A 16,341-nucleotide genomic window follows, 5' to 3' on the forward strand; every position below is an offset into this window, starting at 1 on the left:
TTCATATATGGTGGATATGCAGATTTTAATTTAAATTGGTTGACAATATTTACGTAATACTTTAATACGTACGATTTATTGTGTGTCTTCTACTTTGGAAAGTGTAAATATTGTTTACATATTTGACCAGATTTTTGGGATATCAGTTAATATCTTGGGTTAATCTGGAAAATATATCGCATGTGATATCAACAACAGATCTGTATCATTTATTAAACAGTATGATTTTTCGGATCAAATAATAGATATTGGGCTTCGGAAATATCTTAATGATTAGGCCAACCAGTAAGTAAGAAAAAATTGCAGTGGCATAAAAGGTAAATATTAAGCAAGATTAATGGTGAAATTATATTTGTACTTCAGTTTTAATAGATTAGATGGGCTAATTTCGGTGAACCGGTTCGCCAGAGTGAACCCGTATGATACGGGTTCAAGCCACGTGGCAACACCTCATTGGAAGGACGTTTTTGTGTTGACGAAGTCGAAACACGGGTCTCTCGATAGCTCTCTCATTTTCTCTCATTTCTAGGGTTTCTTTCTCTCCGAGGCGATTTGTCGAGCGACGGCGACGCCATAGCTTTTCTCCATCTAATCGACGACGGACTGTCTCCTCCACGAGCTCAGGTGAGTATCGAGTACTTTGACGTTATAATAGAATCGATTTTGGGCTCGAAAGCGATCTCGGGAAATCGAAATCGATTTGGGGGTTTCGAGTTAGGGTTCTAAATCGAGAAGGGGGTTTCGATTTATGGTTGTAAATCTTCATGCGGGTTCGATTTAGGGTTCCTTTACCGGGGATTCGAAATCGATTTGGGGGTTTAGGGTTCTTAATCGATTTGGGGGTTTCGAGATAGAGTTGTAAATCGATTAGGGGTTTTCGTTTTATGGTTGTAAAGCGTCATGAGGGTTCGATTTAGGGTTCGTTTCAACATTTTGTTTCGTCATTATGTTCTAATCAATTTGGTTTTCTGGTTCAGATGGATCCCGCAGAAGAGAGAAGAGACACAAATAGGCAAAAGGACTACATCAACATGCTAGGATACGTTGCCGATTCGGAATACGGGATTCCGACAAGGTGTCCGTGTGGTGGGAGAATCATTGACGAGGTCTGAGGGAAGGAGGACTACGACACTCTTCCTGGCAAGCACTTCTTCACTTGCAAAAACTACCAAGTAAACAAGGCTGTTTGTTTATGTCAAAATTAATTATCAATTGGCTAATTTGTAATAATTATGTTGCACAAACTGATTCTGACTTGTGTTTATGTTGTAAACAAGGCTGATGGGTTCCATTATCGTCAGTCATGGGTGATTGGTGTCCAGGAGGAGATCGAACGCCTGACTAAGCGGTTGGAGGAGGCTGAGCAGGTGATCAACGGGGTGCCTAAGCTCAATAATCAGGTTGAGACACTGGAGGTTAGTTAAGTATACTTTTGAGTCTCTCATATTTGTCCTATATTATTAAGTCACTCACGCTTTAATTTGTGTTTACATGTGCATGCACAGGTTAAAATCCTCACTGTGCAGGTTGATAACCTCCATGTTCAGGTCACTGACATGGAGAAGATGGAATGGCTGAGTAAGCGGTTGGAGGAGGCTGAGGAGGTGATCAAGGGGGTGCCGGATCTCAATAAAAAGATTGAGACACTGGAGGTTAGTGAATCTCAATAACGTAGTTAATATTTGTAAAGTTAGGTACTTATTAAGTCACTAACACTGTTTGATTGTCGTTTCCATGTCCAAGCACATGTTGAATTCCGCATTGGCCAGGTTGATAACCTCACTGCTCATGTCGAAACCCTGGAGAAGCTCTGCTTCGAATGAAACCCAAAGGTACACTAAACCTGAACTAAACTGTGCGTGGACTAGTTCTTGTTCTTAGGCTAAAGCAAACTGAAGTTTTATGTTTTTTAAAAGTTATACTAAACTAAACTACAACTAGAACTAGTTCTTGTTCTTAAACTTAAGCGTAACTGAAGTACACTAAACTAAACTGAAGTAGAACTAAAAAACTTTCACTAAACCAAACTGAACTAGAACTAAGCTAAAGCAAACCCTTAAAAAGTTTCACTAAACTAAAATAGAACTAGAAGTACAACTTACGTTTTTTAAAAAGCTACACTAAAGTACACTCAACTAGAACTAGTTCTAGTTCGTAAGCTAAAGCAAACTGAACTAGAACTAAGCTAAAGCAAACCCTAAAAAAGTTTCACTAAACTGAAATAGAACTAGAAGTACAACTTACGTTTTTTAAAAAGCTACACTAAAGTACACTCAACTAGAACTAGTTGTAGTTTTTAAGCTAGAGCAAACTGAACTAGAACTTAATTTCCTTTGAAAAACTTGCATTAATTCTGTGTTGGTTGGTCGCTGTGATGAATGGTCGATTTGAAAAACTTAATTTCCTTTGAAAAAACTGATTTGATGTGTAATGAATGCTCTGTGTGAATGTTGTTGTGTAATTAACTATAATGAATGTTTGGTAGTTAGAGTTTGTTTAACTGTGTGAGCAAAAACTAGTTTAAAAAGATAGCAAAACCACATCTGAAAACGCAAACCAACTTAAAAACACCAACAAAGAAAAACCAAACTCAAAACAGAAACCAACTTAAGAACACCAACGAAACCAAAATGGATCCTTTTTCCCAGAACTCTCCCGAGTTTGTTAACCTATTAGCTTCACAGAGCAGTCAAACAATAGACTTAGAGTCTCCTGAGATTCCTAGGTTTAGTAGCCAGAGCTCTGAAGATCCTAAACCAGTGGAAAAGAGAAAGTGGACACCGAAAGAAGACATTATCCTCATCAGTGCTTGGTTGAATACCAGCAAGGATCCCATAGTGAGTAATGAGCAGAAGACAGGAGCGTTTTGGAAGAGGATAGAGGAGTATTTCAATTCAAGCCCTCAGCTCAGTGGTTTACCTCCTAGAGAGGCAAGTCAATGTAAGCAGAAGTGTACATATATTCTTTTAAAAGTGATCAATAAATTTAACATTTCATCAAAAAAAAAAATGTAAGCAGAGGTGGGGAAGAGTGAATGAGCAGGTGTGCAAGTTTGTGGGTTGCTATGAGGCGGCTGTCAAAGAGCAAGCTAGTGGCTAAAATGAGAATGATGTCATGAAGGCTGTCCATGACATCTTCTTAAATGACTACCAGATGAAGTTCAGCCTTGAACGTGCCTGGAAGGAACTACGGTTTGGCATATATAGCAGAAGCATAGGACTTCAAATTTACAATTATAAACCTCAAATGCTAAATTTCTAAAGACTATAACTGATTCAAAAACAAATATGTGTCCCACGTTAGTATGTTCATATGACGATATATACACATACAAGTTCTGCAACTCACCTTACCGAAAGGTCCGTCCAAATAGGCGTTAGAGATTTTTTCAAGAAAAAAATCTATGACATGAATACTCATGATTTTAATAGAAACACATATATTAATACGTTTTTCTTTTCAAATTGTTTTGAGAACTCTTTTATACTATTAGAGATGAAATGCTCTTAGGAAAAAAAAACTAATAATTTCTAAATGTTATGAAAGTCAAAAAAACACAGCCACCGTAATGTTTGAAAATATAAAAGATGTGGGGTCCGCTGCACTATTTGCACAGTGAATTTATCTTCTATATATACGAACATTTTCGTTCGTTGTAAAACACACCTCAACCTTCTCTTCTCTCTATAATAAAACTCTTTCTATCAGTGTTATAAATTCTACGGGTATAAATTTCGCCCTTATTTAAATTCCCACGATATAATAAAATTCCAGTTCTTTTCATAACACGTTATCAGCATGATCACTCTGCGATTCGGTAAAATTTATTTGTATCATTTATACCCTGTTATAATGGTCGGTATACCGCCTCTACTACTATTTATATCATGTTATAATGGCCGGAATACCGCCTATATTATTTACTAGTAATTTAATTTATTTATTGGTCGGCCGAGCCGCCTTATATTCTGTTTATTATTTATTGGTCGGCCGAGCCGCCTTATATTCTGTTTATTATTTATTGGTCGGCCGAGCCGCCTTATATTCTGTTTATTATTAATTGGTCGGCCGAGCCGCCGTATAATTTATTTATTACTCTGCATTGATCGGCTGAGCCGTCGCATGATTTGTTATCATAACATAAATATTTCATTGCCATAATTTTTACTTTTATGAATTTTTATAGATTTGATTGACTGTTTAATACGATATTTTCAGACTGATTTTTAGTGCACTCGATTTAACACCAACGGTCACAAAGAAATTTTTTTCAAAAATTTCTCCTTTCTCCAACGGTCATGAACAGTATTTTTCATCTATAAATACAACTCATTTTCACTCCATTTCATCATCCAAAACATTTCATCTTCTCTCAAAAATTTCAAATCGTTCTCCTCCGATTTCTCATTTCAAGAAAGATGATTCGCGCACTTTTGTTTTTATGTGTCATTTTTATTTGTGTTTCTATTTATGGTTTATTCGTTGGAGAATTTACTCCAAGTGAATTTAAGATGAATATCGGTTTAATTTTCTTTACATCGCTTCTCCTTGTAATTGCTTGCATGATCAATGTAAACGGTTCCTTTTAATATTAATAATATTCTAATAATTTTTATTTATGTGCTTTAGAAATACAAATGGCAAAAATCGAGAAACTTCAGTTTCCGGCATTGGAAGTAACTGGGACAAACTACACGGCATGGGTTACAAACATGGAGCTTCATCTAGATTCCGAGGAAATACTCGGAACAATAAAAGACGGCAATATATCAACCTCTCATGAAAAGGCTAAGGCCGTGATATTTCTGAGAAGGCATCTAGATGAAAATCTTACGCATGATTATGCGAGAACCAAAGATCCCTTAGATCTTTGGAAAGCTCTGAAGGAGAGGTTTGATAACCAAAAGAAAATTACTCTCCCCCATGCACTCGATGAGTGGAAAAATCTACGATTTCAAGATTTTGAAAAAGTGGAAACGTACAATTCCGCTATATTGAGAATAGCGGCGCAATTAGATTATTGCGGTAAGCCTGTCTCGGAAGCAGAAATGCTCGAGAAAACTTACCAAACGTTCCACAAAAATCATTATGTTCTACAAGAACAATATAGAAATTGTGGGTATACGAGGTTCTCTGAACTCGCTGTGGCGCTTATAATAGCGGAGAGAAATAATGAACTCCTCATTAAAAACCACAATGCCCGACCCACGGGAACCAAAGCATTTCCTGAGGTAAATGCAACGGATATAAAAAATCCGGAAAAAGGAAATTATTCCTATCGTGGGCGTGGTCGTGGCCGTGGTCACAATCGTGGTTTTGGTCGTGGTCGTGGTTATCGATTTAACCGCAACCATGAAAGGAGTAACAACCCAAGAGGAAGGGGATCCAACACATGGAATCGATCTGATCGGGTAAAAGGGAAAGAAACCCAAGAAAACCCTACTCATAAAAATGAGAACGTCTGTTACAGATGTGGATCGAAGGGACACTGGTCTCAAGTATGTCGAACTCCTCGGCATCTATGCCAATTGTACCAAGAATCTATTAAAGGCAAGGCAAAGGAAGTAAATCTCAATGAACACCTTGTGGGTACAACATCGACATACCTCGAATCCTCTGACTTTATGGGAGATTTCGACGAGGCCACTCATCAAAATAATTGAAGTGCTTGTACTGATCAAGCTTAATAATGCCTAGTGATGCCATAAAATATTATGTATTTCACTTTCAAAATAATGTTGTATTTCAAAATATCTAATGTATAATTATTGTGTACTTGTTATTGATGCATAATATGTTTACTTATGAAAGTTTATTTTCTTTATTGATATTAACTGTGTGTTACAGAAATGGATAAGAAAGCAAATGGAACAACAACTAAACAAATTGGTAGAGAAGTTTGCATACCAGATAGTGGCACAACGCACACTATACTGAAGGATAAGAGATATTTCTCTACTTTAAAGTCAGTAAAAATGACTATAAACACAATATCAGGTCCTACAGACCTGATCGAAGGAATTGGCAAGGCAAACTTTATGTTGCCTAATGGAACAAAGTTTTCCATAGATAATGCCTTATATTCTCCAAATTCTAAGAGAAATTTGTTGAGTTTCAAAGATATATACCGTCAAGGGTATAACACTCAGTCTGCAACTGAGAATGGAAAGAAGTATTTATATATAACTTCTGAAAAATCAGGCAAAGGCCTTGTACTGGAAAAATTTCCAGAACTTCCTTCTGGATTGCATCACACTTATATTGATGCTATAGAATCACATCTTGTGATCAAAAGAAATCCAGAAGATGTTACATTATGGCATGATCGTCTTGGTCATCCAGGCACTACAATGATGCGAAAAATCATTGAAAGCTCACATGGTCATTCAATAAAAACCCAAGATATATACCAAAGTAATAAAATGACATGTGATGCGTGTGCTCTTGGGAAATTAATCATAAGACCATCACCAACCAAAATTGACAAAGAATCACCAAAGTTTTTGGAAAGAATCCAAGGTGATATTTGTGGACCAATACATCCACCGTGTGGACCATTCTACTACTTTATGGTATTAATCGATGCATCGAGTAGATGGTCACATGTTTGTTTGTTATCATCTCGAAATATGGCATTTGCGAGATTTCTAACTCAGATAATCAAATTAAGAGCACAGTTCTCAGATTATCCAATTAAAAGAGTTAGATTAGATAACGCTGGTGAATTCACATCCCAAGCTTTTAATGATTATTGTATGGTATCAGGGATTGAAGTAGAGCATTCTGTTGCTCATGTTCATACACAAAATGGTTTGGCAGAATCATTAATTAAACGGCTGCAACTAATTGCAAGGCCATTGATCATGAGATCAAAACTCCCAACATCTGTATGGGGACATGCTATTTTGCATGCAGAAGCACTAATTCGGATAAGACCAAGTGCATACCATAGATATTCCCCATTACAGTTAGCATTTGGAAAAGAACCAAATATCTCTCATCTAAAAATCTTTGGTTGTGCGGTTTATATTCCAATAGCACCACCGCAACGTACAAAGATGGGACCGCAAAGACGGTTGGGAATATATATTGGCTATGATTCTCCATCAATAATAAGATACCTAGAACCACAAACTGGTGATGTGTTTACGGCACGATTTGCCGATTGTCATTTCAATGAGAAAGAATTCCCAACTCTAGGGGGAGACAATAAACAAGTAGGAAAAGAGATCAAATGGAGTGTACCATCGTTATTACACCTTGATCCTCCTACGAAACAGTCAGAACTAGAAGTTCGACGTATCATGCATTTACAAAATATAGCAAATCAGCTACCTGATGCATTTGCTGATACCAAAATGGTAACTAAATCACATATACCCGCTGCAAATACTCCTGCTCGTATTGAAATACCACAAAATGGTGGAACGGCAGTTGATACACGTGAATCAGGAACACGTTTAAAGCGCGGTAGACCTATTGGTTCAAAGGATAAACTTCCTAGAAAACGTAAGGAATGTGAAAAGCATGATACTCCCAAAATAACAGAAAATATTTTGGACGAAGAAAATTGTGAATCTAATGACAATATAAAGCATCTTGAATCTGAAGGAAATCATGAGATTTCTATCAATTACATCCATAATGGAAAGATATGGAAACGAAATGAGATGGATGATATTGATGACGTTTTCTCATACCTTTTAGCAAAGGAAATAAATGAAGAAAACGAAGATCCAGAACCAAAGTCTGTATATGAATGTCAAAAGAGACATGACTGGATAAAATGGAAAGATGCAATTCAATTCGAACTAGATTCGCTTAACAAACGAAATGTATTCGGACCTATTGTGCTCACACCCAAAGATGTAAAACCTGTTGGGTACAAATGGGTGTTTGTCCGAAAAAGAAATGAGAAAAACGAGATTACAAGATACAAAGCTCGTCTCGTAGCCCAAGGTTTCTCTCAAAGGCCAGGAATTGATTATGAGGAAACTTATTCTCCTGTTATGGACGCAATCACATTTAGATTCCTGATGAGCCTAGCGGCAATGAAAATTTAGAAATGCGTCTCATGGATGTCGTTACGGCATATTTATATGGATCATTAGATACTGATATCTATATGAGAATCCCAGATGGATTTAAAATGCCAGAAACGTTAAGTTCCAAACCTAAAGAGTTATGTGCAATAAAATTGCAAAGATCATTATATGGGTTAAAACAATCTGGACGAATGTGGTATAATCGTCTCAGCGAACACTTAACAAAAGAAGGATACACAAATGATCCTATATGTCCTTGTGTTTTCATAAAGAAAACAACATCCGGATTTGTGATAATCGCGGTGTACGTTGATGATCTTAATATTATTGGAACTCAAAACGAAATCCAAAAGGCATCAAACTATCTGAAAGGAGAATTTGAGATGAAAGATCTCGGGCAGACAAAATATTGTCTAGGATTACAAATTGAGCATTCTCGAAAGGGTATATTTGTACACCAGTCTACATATACCAAACGAGTATTGAAACGCTTTAACATGGATAAAGCAACTCCTCTTAGCACCCCGATGGTCGTTAGATCACTTAATGTTGAAAATGATCCGTTTCGACCATCTGAGGAAAATGAAGAAATACTTGGTCCTGAAACTCCATACTTAAGTGCAATTGGAGCTCTTATGTATCTTGCAAATTGTACTCGACCTGACATATCTTTTGCCATTAATCTTTTAGCGAGATTCAGTTCGTCTCCTACACGAAGACATTGGAATGGAATTAAACATGTCTTTCGTTACCTTCAAGGAACAACTGATTTAGGCTTGTTTTATCCTAAAAGTTCAAAAGGTCAAATGATTGGTTTTGCAGATGCAGGTTATTTGTCAGATCCACACAAAGCTCGATCCCAGACAGGATATGTTTTTACAATTGGAGGCACCGCCATATCTTGGCGTTCTCAGAAGCAGACACTTGTTGCTACTTCTTCAAATCACGCTGAGATCATTGCACTCCATGAAGCAAGTAGAGAATGTGTATGGCTAAGATCAATAAGCCGACACATCTGTTCAAGCAGTGGGATTGACGAAAATACGGAGCCAACTATTCTATATGAAGATAACGCGGCATGTGTTGCTCAAACGAAGGAAGGATATATCAAAAGCGATAGAACCAAACATATACCTCCGAAGTTCTTTTCATACACTCAAGAGCTCGAGAAGAATAAAGAGATTGAAGTAAGATATGTTCGATCATGCGACAATGCAGCCGACCTCTTCACAAAATCACTCCCTACCTCGGTATTCAGAAAACACATCCACAACATTGGAATGCGTCATCAGAAGGATCTATAACTGCTCATTCGAGGGGGAGCTTACGTAGTTGTACTCTTTTTACCTTACTATGGTTTTTCCCATTGGATTTTCCTGGAAAGGTTTTTAACGAGGCAACAAAGACGTTAAGCGGAAGCGGATAGTGACACCGGCCCCCACGGGGGAGTGTTATGAAAGTCAAAAAAACACAGCCACCGTAATGTTTGAAAATATAAAAGATGTGGGGCCCGCTGCACTATTTGCACAGTGAATTTCTCTTCTATATATACGAACGTTTTCGTTCGTTGTAAAACACACCTCAACCTTCTATTCTCTCTATAATAAAACTCTTTCTATCAGTGTTATAAATTCTACGGGTATAAATTTCGCCCTTATTTAAATTTCCGCGATATAATAAAATTCCAGTTCTTTTCGTAACACTAAAATATTATTAACAAGAATATTAGATTTGGGCTGCTTATCCAGGTGAGTACGTGACAATATAATCCACTGCGACACGACCCATTCTTACACTTTGACCCAAAGAAATAAAAAATGAAATGACTCACCTACTAATTAAACACGTGGTCCATGTTTCAATAAACGCATCGTTTCACCTGTCATTTCCCAATTCTCTTACACAGATCCTTGTGTATAAAAACTCCTCTCTCTCCTGGAACCAGAGAAAAGGAACCATCTTTAGTTTTCCGACAATGGCGGCTACTACATTGAACAACTCTTCTTGTCTTCTCCAACCCAAGTCCAGCTCCACCGCTCGCCTTAACCCTTCTTCTCTCCTCAAGCCCAGTAAGTCTCGCTCAATCTCGGATGTCTTCGAGATTTATGATTGGTCTTTGATTTTTTTCGTTCTATCTGTGATTAGGAGTTTCGTTTTCGGGGAAGAGTCGTGGACATGTCGTTACGAAAGCTTCGATTGAAATGGCGCATTCGAACTCGACACCTGCCGCTGTTGTCAACTCCTCGAGTAAGCACAAGGGTCCCATCATCGTGATCGATAATTACGACAGCTTTACTTACAATCTCTGTCAGGTTTGACTTTCGTAACTAATGTCAAAATCTGTTCTTTATCTGTCATCTGATAAAATGAATTGAGTAATTGGAGAATTTTTAGAAAAGTTTTGGTTTTTTTTTTTTTCTTGCAAGAATATGATCTTGGCTAGTTTCAAGCTCTTAACTTTATATGAGTTTGTTCAAATATGCATTGTCTTTCATAGAGTCTCTGTTTCGACATGGTTATAGTCTCAGATGTTCTCTCTTTGTTATGTGTTGTCAGCCGTTGTATCTTACTGTCGAAAGTCTACAGTACCTGGAGTAGTGTTTTTTGTTTGTATGCTTGTTGTTGATCTAGCAGAAGCTGAATACATCACTTCTTTGAACTTTAGATTTTGGTTACTCGTAGTTTTAATAACTCGCACTCTCGTGTAATTTTGGCTGCTCTGGATAATACAAGTTTCATCATGTCTCACTTCAAGCTCCTCCACGCATACTCGTGTGAAGTGCATTCAGTTTGTCTTAGCCGTTCTCATTATATGCTTTACCTATCTTTTTCATACAAAGTATATGGGAGAGCTAGGATGCCATTTTGAAGTTTACCGCAATGATGAACTTACTGTAGAGGAGCTCAAAAGGTGAGAAGAAGAAACCAATATATGCATTCTCTTCAAAACTTAATCTGGTTATTTCATACAAGGGGGTTTTGATTCCTTTATTATGCTCTCTCTCTCTCTCTCTCTTTTGGCAGTAAAAATCCAAGAGGGGTGCTGATTTCTCCTGGGCCTGGTAATTATATTACCCTCACTTCCTGTGTGGTGTGTATCTTGTAAGATTCTTTTTAGTGAAGGAAAAAGAAGATAAACAACTTTCTTACTATTGATCCCAGGTACCCCACAAGACTCTGGGATCTCCTTACAAACTGTGTTGGAACTCGGACCACGTGTTCCTTTGTTTGGAGTATGTATGGGTTTGCAGTGTATAGGAGAAGCTTTTGGAGGTTAGTTTGCAATTAACATGGTTTCTCATACGTTTGTGTAATGGATCCTCAACTCTGAATGCACTTTTGTATGAACTTTTTGGTTTATAGGAAAGATCGTGAGGTCACCATATGGTGTAATGCATGGGAAAAGCTCCATGGTTCACTATGATGAGAAAGGAGAAGAAGGCTTGTTCTCTGGTTTATCCAAGTAAGTATGAATCAGTTTTTTTTCTCAATGAGTTTTGTTATATGTTTCTGCCAAAACATTGTGCTTAAACAGATCTTCTTGATCTGTCTGTGTCAGCCCTTTTCTTGTAGGTAGATATCACAGCCTAGTGATCGAGAAAGATACCTTTCCCAGTGATGAACTCGAGGTTACTGCGTGGACAGAAGATGGTTTGGTTATGGCGGCCCGACACAGGAAGCACAAGCATATACAGGTCTTTAAAAAAAAAAAACTCACTCTAGTGGTTTCATGTTTCTTCTTACCTCTATTTAAAACAGAGGTCTTAAAAGTCTTGTTAAAATTGGTTCACAGGGAGTCCAGTTTCATCCGGAGAGTATCATAACAACTGAAGGCAAGACAATTGTTCGCAACTTCATCAAACTTGTAGAGAAAAGAGAGGCTGAAAAGTTGACTTAGCGCGTGCCTCAGTCATCTGTGTACGAATAGTGTCTTTGTTATAAAGTTTGCCGATGCAAAACGTTCCTTGTCATCTTCCCATTGTTTCTATCAATAAAAATGACAAATTTGCATGCATTTCAGTTTTTATTTGGATACTGCTTTGGTTTATTCGATATCTTTGCTTACCTCCTCATTATTGGATACCATTAAACTATGTGACAAGCTGGTGCAATCTTTATGGATATTGCTTCAAAGGTAACAAGGAATATACAAAGAGAGTTCACAAAAGTTCTAGAGCTCTGGTATTCATTCACATACAGATCAAGAAGTCATTAAGCGGACATGACTAGATCAGGCAATTTATACTGACATTAATGTATGTTCAGACGGTTTCTGAACAACAAGATAACAATCAACTTGTGTCTTAACAGCAAGATCAGATCAACAGAACACTTTTCCATGTCAGTAAGAGAAACCAGTCGCATAAAAGATACTCTTTCTGCATTGAAACCCTATGCTAACATATCAAAGGAGACATAATGAGAGCAGAAAAAATATCAACACAAAGATGAGACGGGCCTCCATTCTTGAACTCTAAATCATCTGAATATTCTAATATTAGTGAAAACTAGTTCATTCAAACCTTGAGAGTAATAAAACTCGATTTGGGCAAAAACAAAATTCACTTATTGGTAGTGTCTTTGGGTAAAGAAACAAAACAAACGGAGGATCAAAGCTTCTGCGGAATGTGGTAGGCAACGAGCATACTCTTCTCAGTCGATGGTAAGATGACGTGCCAACTCAGTGTGCAGTGCATGACCCGCCTGCATTTGATAAAGACACAAACAAACCCATTTTATTAGAAAGCTGTTCACTCTTTTGATGTCAAGAAAACTAGAAGGTGATATAAAAGTAGCACTTGCCTTAAATGCTACTATGTGAGCCACAGGGAATCCTCCATTTCCGCCTCGTGCTACAAGGGAGAGGTCACCAATAAGGTCCAAAATCTTATGTCGACATGCTTCATTATCAAACCGCAGAGGAGGGTTCATCCATCCATGCTCGGCGCTGCATCAGAGACGTTTCAGTTTAATATATATATATATATTTTTTTTCTTATTACCATAATAATATCCAGAGCCTTGAACATGCAAGTTTCTTTACCTACAAACGATTGCATTATCCAGAGAACCTCCTTTAATGAGCCCTGCTTCCCGCATTTTCTCCACCTGCAGAGCAACACTCAATACACACATGTTTAAAGAAACAAACACCAGTTACTAATTCTAAATCCCATAAACAAGTAAACAACAATGATGGGACTAACCTCTTCATAGACACAAAACGTTCTCGACGGTGCTATATCTTTTGCATACGAAGAGTGATGTTCAGGTTTCCAAGAAAACCACTGGCAGCCTATAGCAGGCACCTGTAGGGGGGTTTCATCATCATAAAAACCAGAGTCAAGAAAGAAGTTTGTTTTCTTATGTGTTGTCAAAATGCAGTAAAGATTGAACCTGTGGGAAGTCGATACCACAAGTAATTCGAGTCTCTAAATCAGGGAACACAGCTACGAAAGAATCGTTCTTGCGAACGTACACAGGCTTGTTCACATGTGCTACCATCTTCTCCACAGTTTCTCCATCATGGTTTTGAGCTACGTTTATGCCAGCTTCTTCGATCGCTTCTACCCATTCTTTAGCTGATCCATCACAAATAGGGACCTGTCACTTGGTTAGTATTGCATGCATTCACCACATCACCAACTGAGCAAAGCTACACACCATCTGAACCATTTGCAATTGGCTATGGGAGTTCGGATATCCTTTTAAGGTTCGGATCGGGTTTTCGGACTCATCTTCCTAGGCCACATGTGGATTTTACATATATATATATATATATATGTTAGGATCGAATTCAGTTAGATTTTATAACTTTTTCTAAGATATCTATTTTGGGTTCGGTTACAGGTACTTATTTATGTTTAGAATACTTCAATTTACAATGTTCAAGAAACCTGGCAGTAGTTATGCGCCTTATAAAAGATTATTGATTAGTCAGACGTATACAAAAATCGCCTAGACCAACTTTTTTGTTTTGTTTTTTAAATTCTAGAAACATTATTTTGTTTAGGTCCGATTTGTTGACAAGGTAGAACTATTTTTAACAACACTGGATACTAATTCAGATCTTCGGGTAGTTTTACAGTTTGGATCGGGTATGGTAGTTAGGATTCAGTTACAAATGCCAATGCCTATAAACAAACCTCGACTTCCCGATCATCTGGACTCTCGCTCTCGCTCTCGATTTGAATTCTGCAGTTATCAACGCCCTTAGCCTCAAGAGCTGATAGCAAGTGCTCGACGGTTCGGATCCTGAGACCGTCTTTCAACAGCGTTGTGCAGAGAGGCGACTCCTGAGCAAACTCAATCGACGCGGGGATTGATCTGGAACGAAACTCCAAGTACCTCCCAGCTCCCGCGATCGCCGGAAGTAGCTTCACCGTCGAAACCTTGCCGGAATGCAGAGCCTTACCGTTCACTTCCACCGATCCCGCGAGAGTTTGCTGTAACCGCCCGCTCTAGTAACGAATCGCAAGAGTAAACAAAATCATAATGATTCTTATGGAAAGGGAGAGAGAGAGGTGTGTGTACTGGTTTCAAGGAGACTGTTGACGAAGACGATGAATTGGCGGAGGATAGTCGCATCAAAGAGATGAGAGTGGATTTCTTGGCTTTGACGGCGCTAGAGAGGCTCATTGATTCCGACGTCGTCACACCGCCGTCCGATTCAGTTAAGAGAAGTCGTACGCGAAGGAAAAGTGGATTTGCGTCAACCGAAACCTAAACGGATTATGGATTTTTAAATTTAACTATTAACCGGGTTTGGAGTAAGCTTCTAAACCGGGATCAATAAGGAACAAATAAACCGGGATCATTGTAATCCAATGTTTGCACTGGTTAGCGGTATGGCTGGCTTGATTTATGAATGTCCATTGGATTTAGATTTACCTAGTGGTTTGTCCGCGTACCAAGTGCCGGCTGTTGTTTAGTTTTAAATTTGTGATCTTGTTGTGTAACTTGGTCACGTAAAGCTTTTAATACGGTTATATTTTTGTGTTTAGTCTGCCGGTGCAAAATTTAATGTAATGTTTGTCTTTGTAAATATAGTGGGTGTAACGATGTAGTGTTTTTGTTTTAGGTTAGATAGAAAGTTGATGAAAGACGGAGGATTGCTCTTATGAAATTGCGGAAAATACTAAGCAAAAACTCTGCTACCCCCAATAGTGAAACATAATTTGACTATGATATGTGCCAGATTTTAGTATTTCCTATAGTATAAGATGTTGTGAACTTGTAGTAGCAATGTTGTTTGTAAACAATAGAGCTCGGATGGGGCTTTTGTTTTGGTGAGTTTTATGTTTTGCACGTGTTTGAGTGTTGTTTCCTTCAAATTCTTTCTATAAAGCTACCGCCGTGGTTTGGGATTTTGGTTTAAATTGCAAATTTTTGAGAAATATACATCAGTAATATTAAAAAAAGATAAAGTGGAGATAGTGTTTCAAGTCCAAGTATGGAAAGGTGCTGGTGTGGCAATGGCTAGCCAGGCCTGAGATTTCGGGAGCCCTGTTCGAAACAAAATCACCATAGACTTAATTGATAGTTTTAAACTAATTTTTCAATAATAGTTATTATTTATAGTTTAAAATCTATTTATTAAAATGATAACATAAATGTTATCTAATACTTTTAAAATTATTCTTATAAATAGGGATTTTTATTTGTATATTATACATTTTATTTTTTTAAAATAATTTTTTTATAATAATGATAAAGTGTAGATAAACAATTAACATTTTTTATTCCTAAAAAACCATTAACATATTAAAAATTGAGAGCCCATTCAAATGTTTCAACCATTCCCCAAAGGCCCGGGGTTCTGGATTGGTAAAAATAATGTCAAAATTGTATATATTTAGTAGGTATTTAAGGTCGATGATGGTAATTTTGTTCTGTTATCGGTTGTCGCTTTTGAACTTAGGTTGTTTTGTAAAAAGATTTGGATGGCTCATATGTGAAGCTAGTGTGGTGGTTATAATTTTCAGGTTGTGATCCAAAAATTGTGTGTTTTCCGCCGTAGTTTGGAAGTAGATGGATTTACATTATTTGACGGGCTATTGAGTGAAGATATTAGAATGAGTTAGTTGATTATATGTTAAATAACTATAGTGTTAATTTGGTAATATGTTTAGTAATAAAGTTGATACAGATGCATAATACATTACAAAAGATAATATTATATTTTATATACAAACATATTAAATATTGTTATGATAAAGTAAATAGTTATTTGTATATTTTTGTAGTCGAATATTTGTAAGAACATTTGAAATATGTTACCAAATTTGTAAGTGTA

The 16,341-nt window shown here is 37.3% G+C and overlaps 3 protein-coding genes across 4 annotated transcripts; 2 read left to right on the forward strand and 1 right to left on the reverse strand.

Moving 5' to 3' along the window:
* Window positions 1-1,813: 1,813 nt before the first annotated feature.
* Window positions 1,814-12,060, forward strand: LOC106361939 (anthranilate synthase beta subunit 1, chloroplastic). Its single transcript, XM_013801747.3, has 9 exons — window positions 1,814-1,832; window positions 9,952-10,114; window positions 10,191-10,357; window positions 10,886-10,956; window positions 11,070-11,107; window positions 11,208-11,318; window positions 11,409-11,508; window positions 11,605-11,740; window positions 11,839-12,060. The coding sequence occupies exons 2-9, from the start codon at window positions 10,021-10,023 to the stop codon at window positions 11,941-11,943; spliced, it is 822 nt and encodes a 273-aa protein (XP_013657201.1). The 5' UTR covers window positions 1,814-1,832; window positions 9,952-10,020; the 3' UTR covers window positions 11,944-12,060.
* LOC106359270 (glutathione S-transferase T3-like) lies at window positions 2,631-3,099 on the forward strand. Its single transcript, XM_013798995.1, has 2 exons — window positions 2,631-2,930; window positions 3,019-3,099. Exons 1-2 carry the CDS (start codon window positions 2,631-2,633, stop codon window positions 3,097-3,099), a joined length of 381 nt encoding a protein of 126 aa, XP_013654449.1.
* Window positions 12,061-12,482: 422 nt separating the features above from the next.
* Window positions 12,483-14,786, reverse strand: LOC106361940 (probable UDP-3-O-acyl-N-acetylglucosamine deacetylase 1, mitochondrial). 2 transcript variants are annotated; one of them, XM_013801748.3, is made up of 7 exons: window positions 14,580-14,786; window positions 14,192-14,506; window positions 13,443-13,649; window positions 13,253-13,354; window positions 13,090-13,154; window positions 12,849-12,993; window positions 12,483-12,749 (listed from the first exon to the last, which is right to left on the reverse strand). In XM_013801748.3, exons 1-7 carry the CDS (start codon window positions 14,682-14,684, stop codon window positions 12,699-12,701), a joined length of 990 nt encoding a protein of 329 aa, XP_013657202.1. In that variant the 5' UTR covers window positions 14,685-14,786; the 3' UTR covers window positions 12,483-12,698. The 2 variants fall into 2 exon arrangements, with proteins under 2 accessions (XP_013657202.1, XP_013657203.1); XM_013801749.3 differs by having other exon boundaries at window positions 14,192-14,491; window positions 14,580-14,783.
* Window positions 14,787-16,341: the final 1,555 nt, after the last annotated feature.

The sequence above is a fragment of the Brassica napus genome, chromosome C3 (assembly GCF_020379485.1).
Source record: "Brassica napus cultivar Da-Ae chromosome C3, Da-Ae, whole genome shotgun sequence".
In the NCBI taxonomy this organism is placed as follows: Eukaryota; Viridiplantae; Streptophyta; class Magnoliopsida; order Brassicales; family Brassicaceae; genus Brassica; species Brassica napus.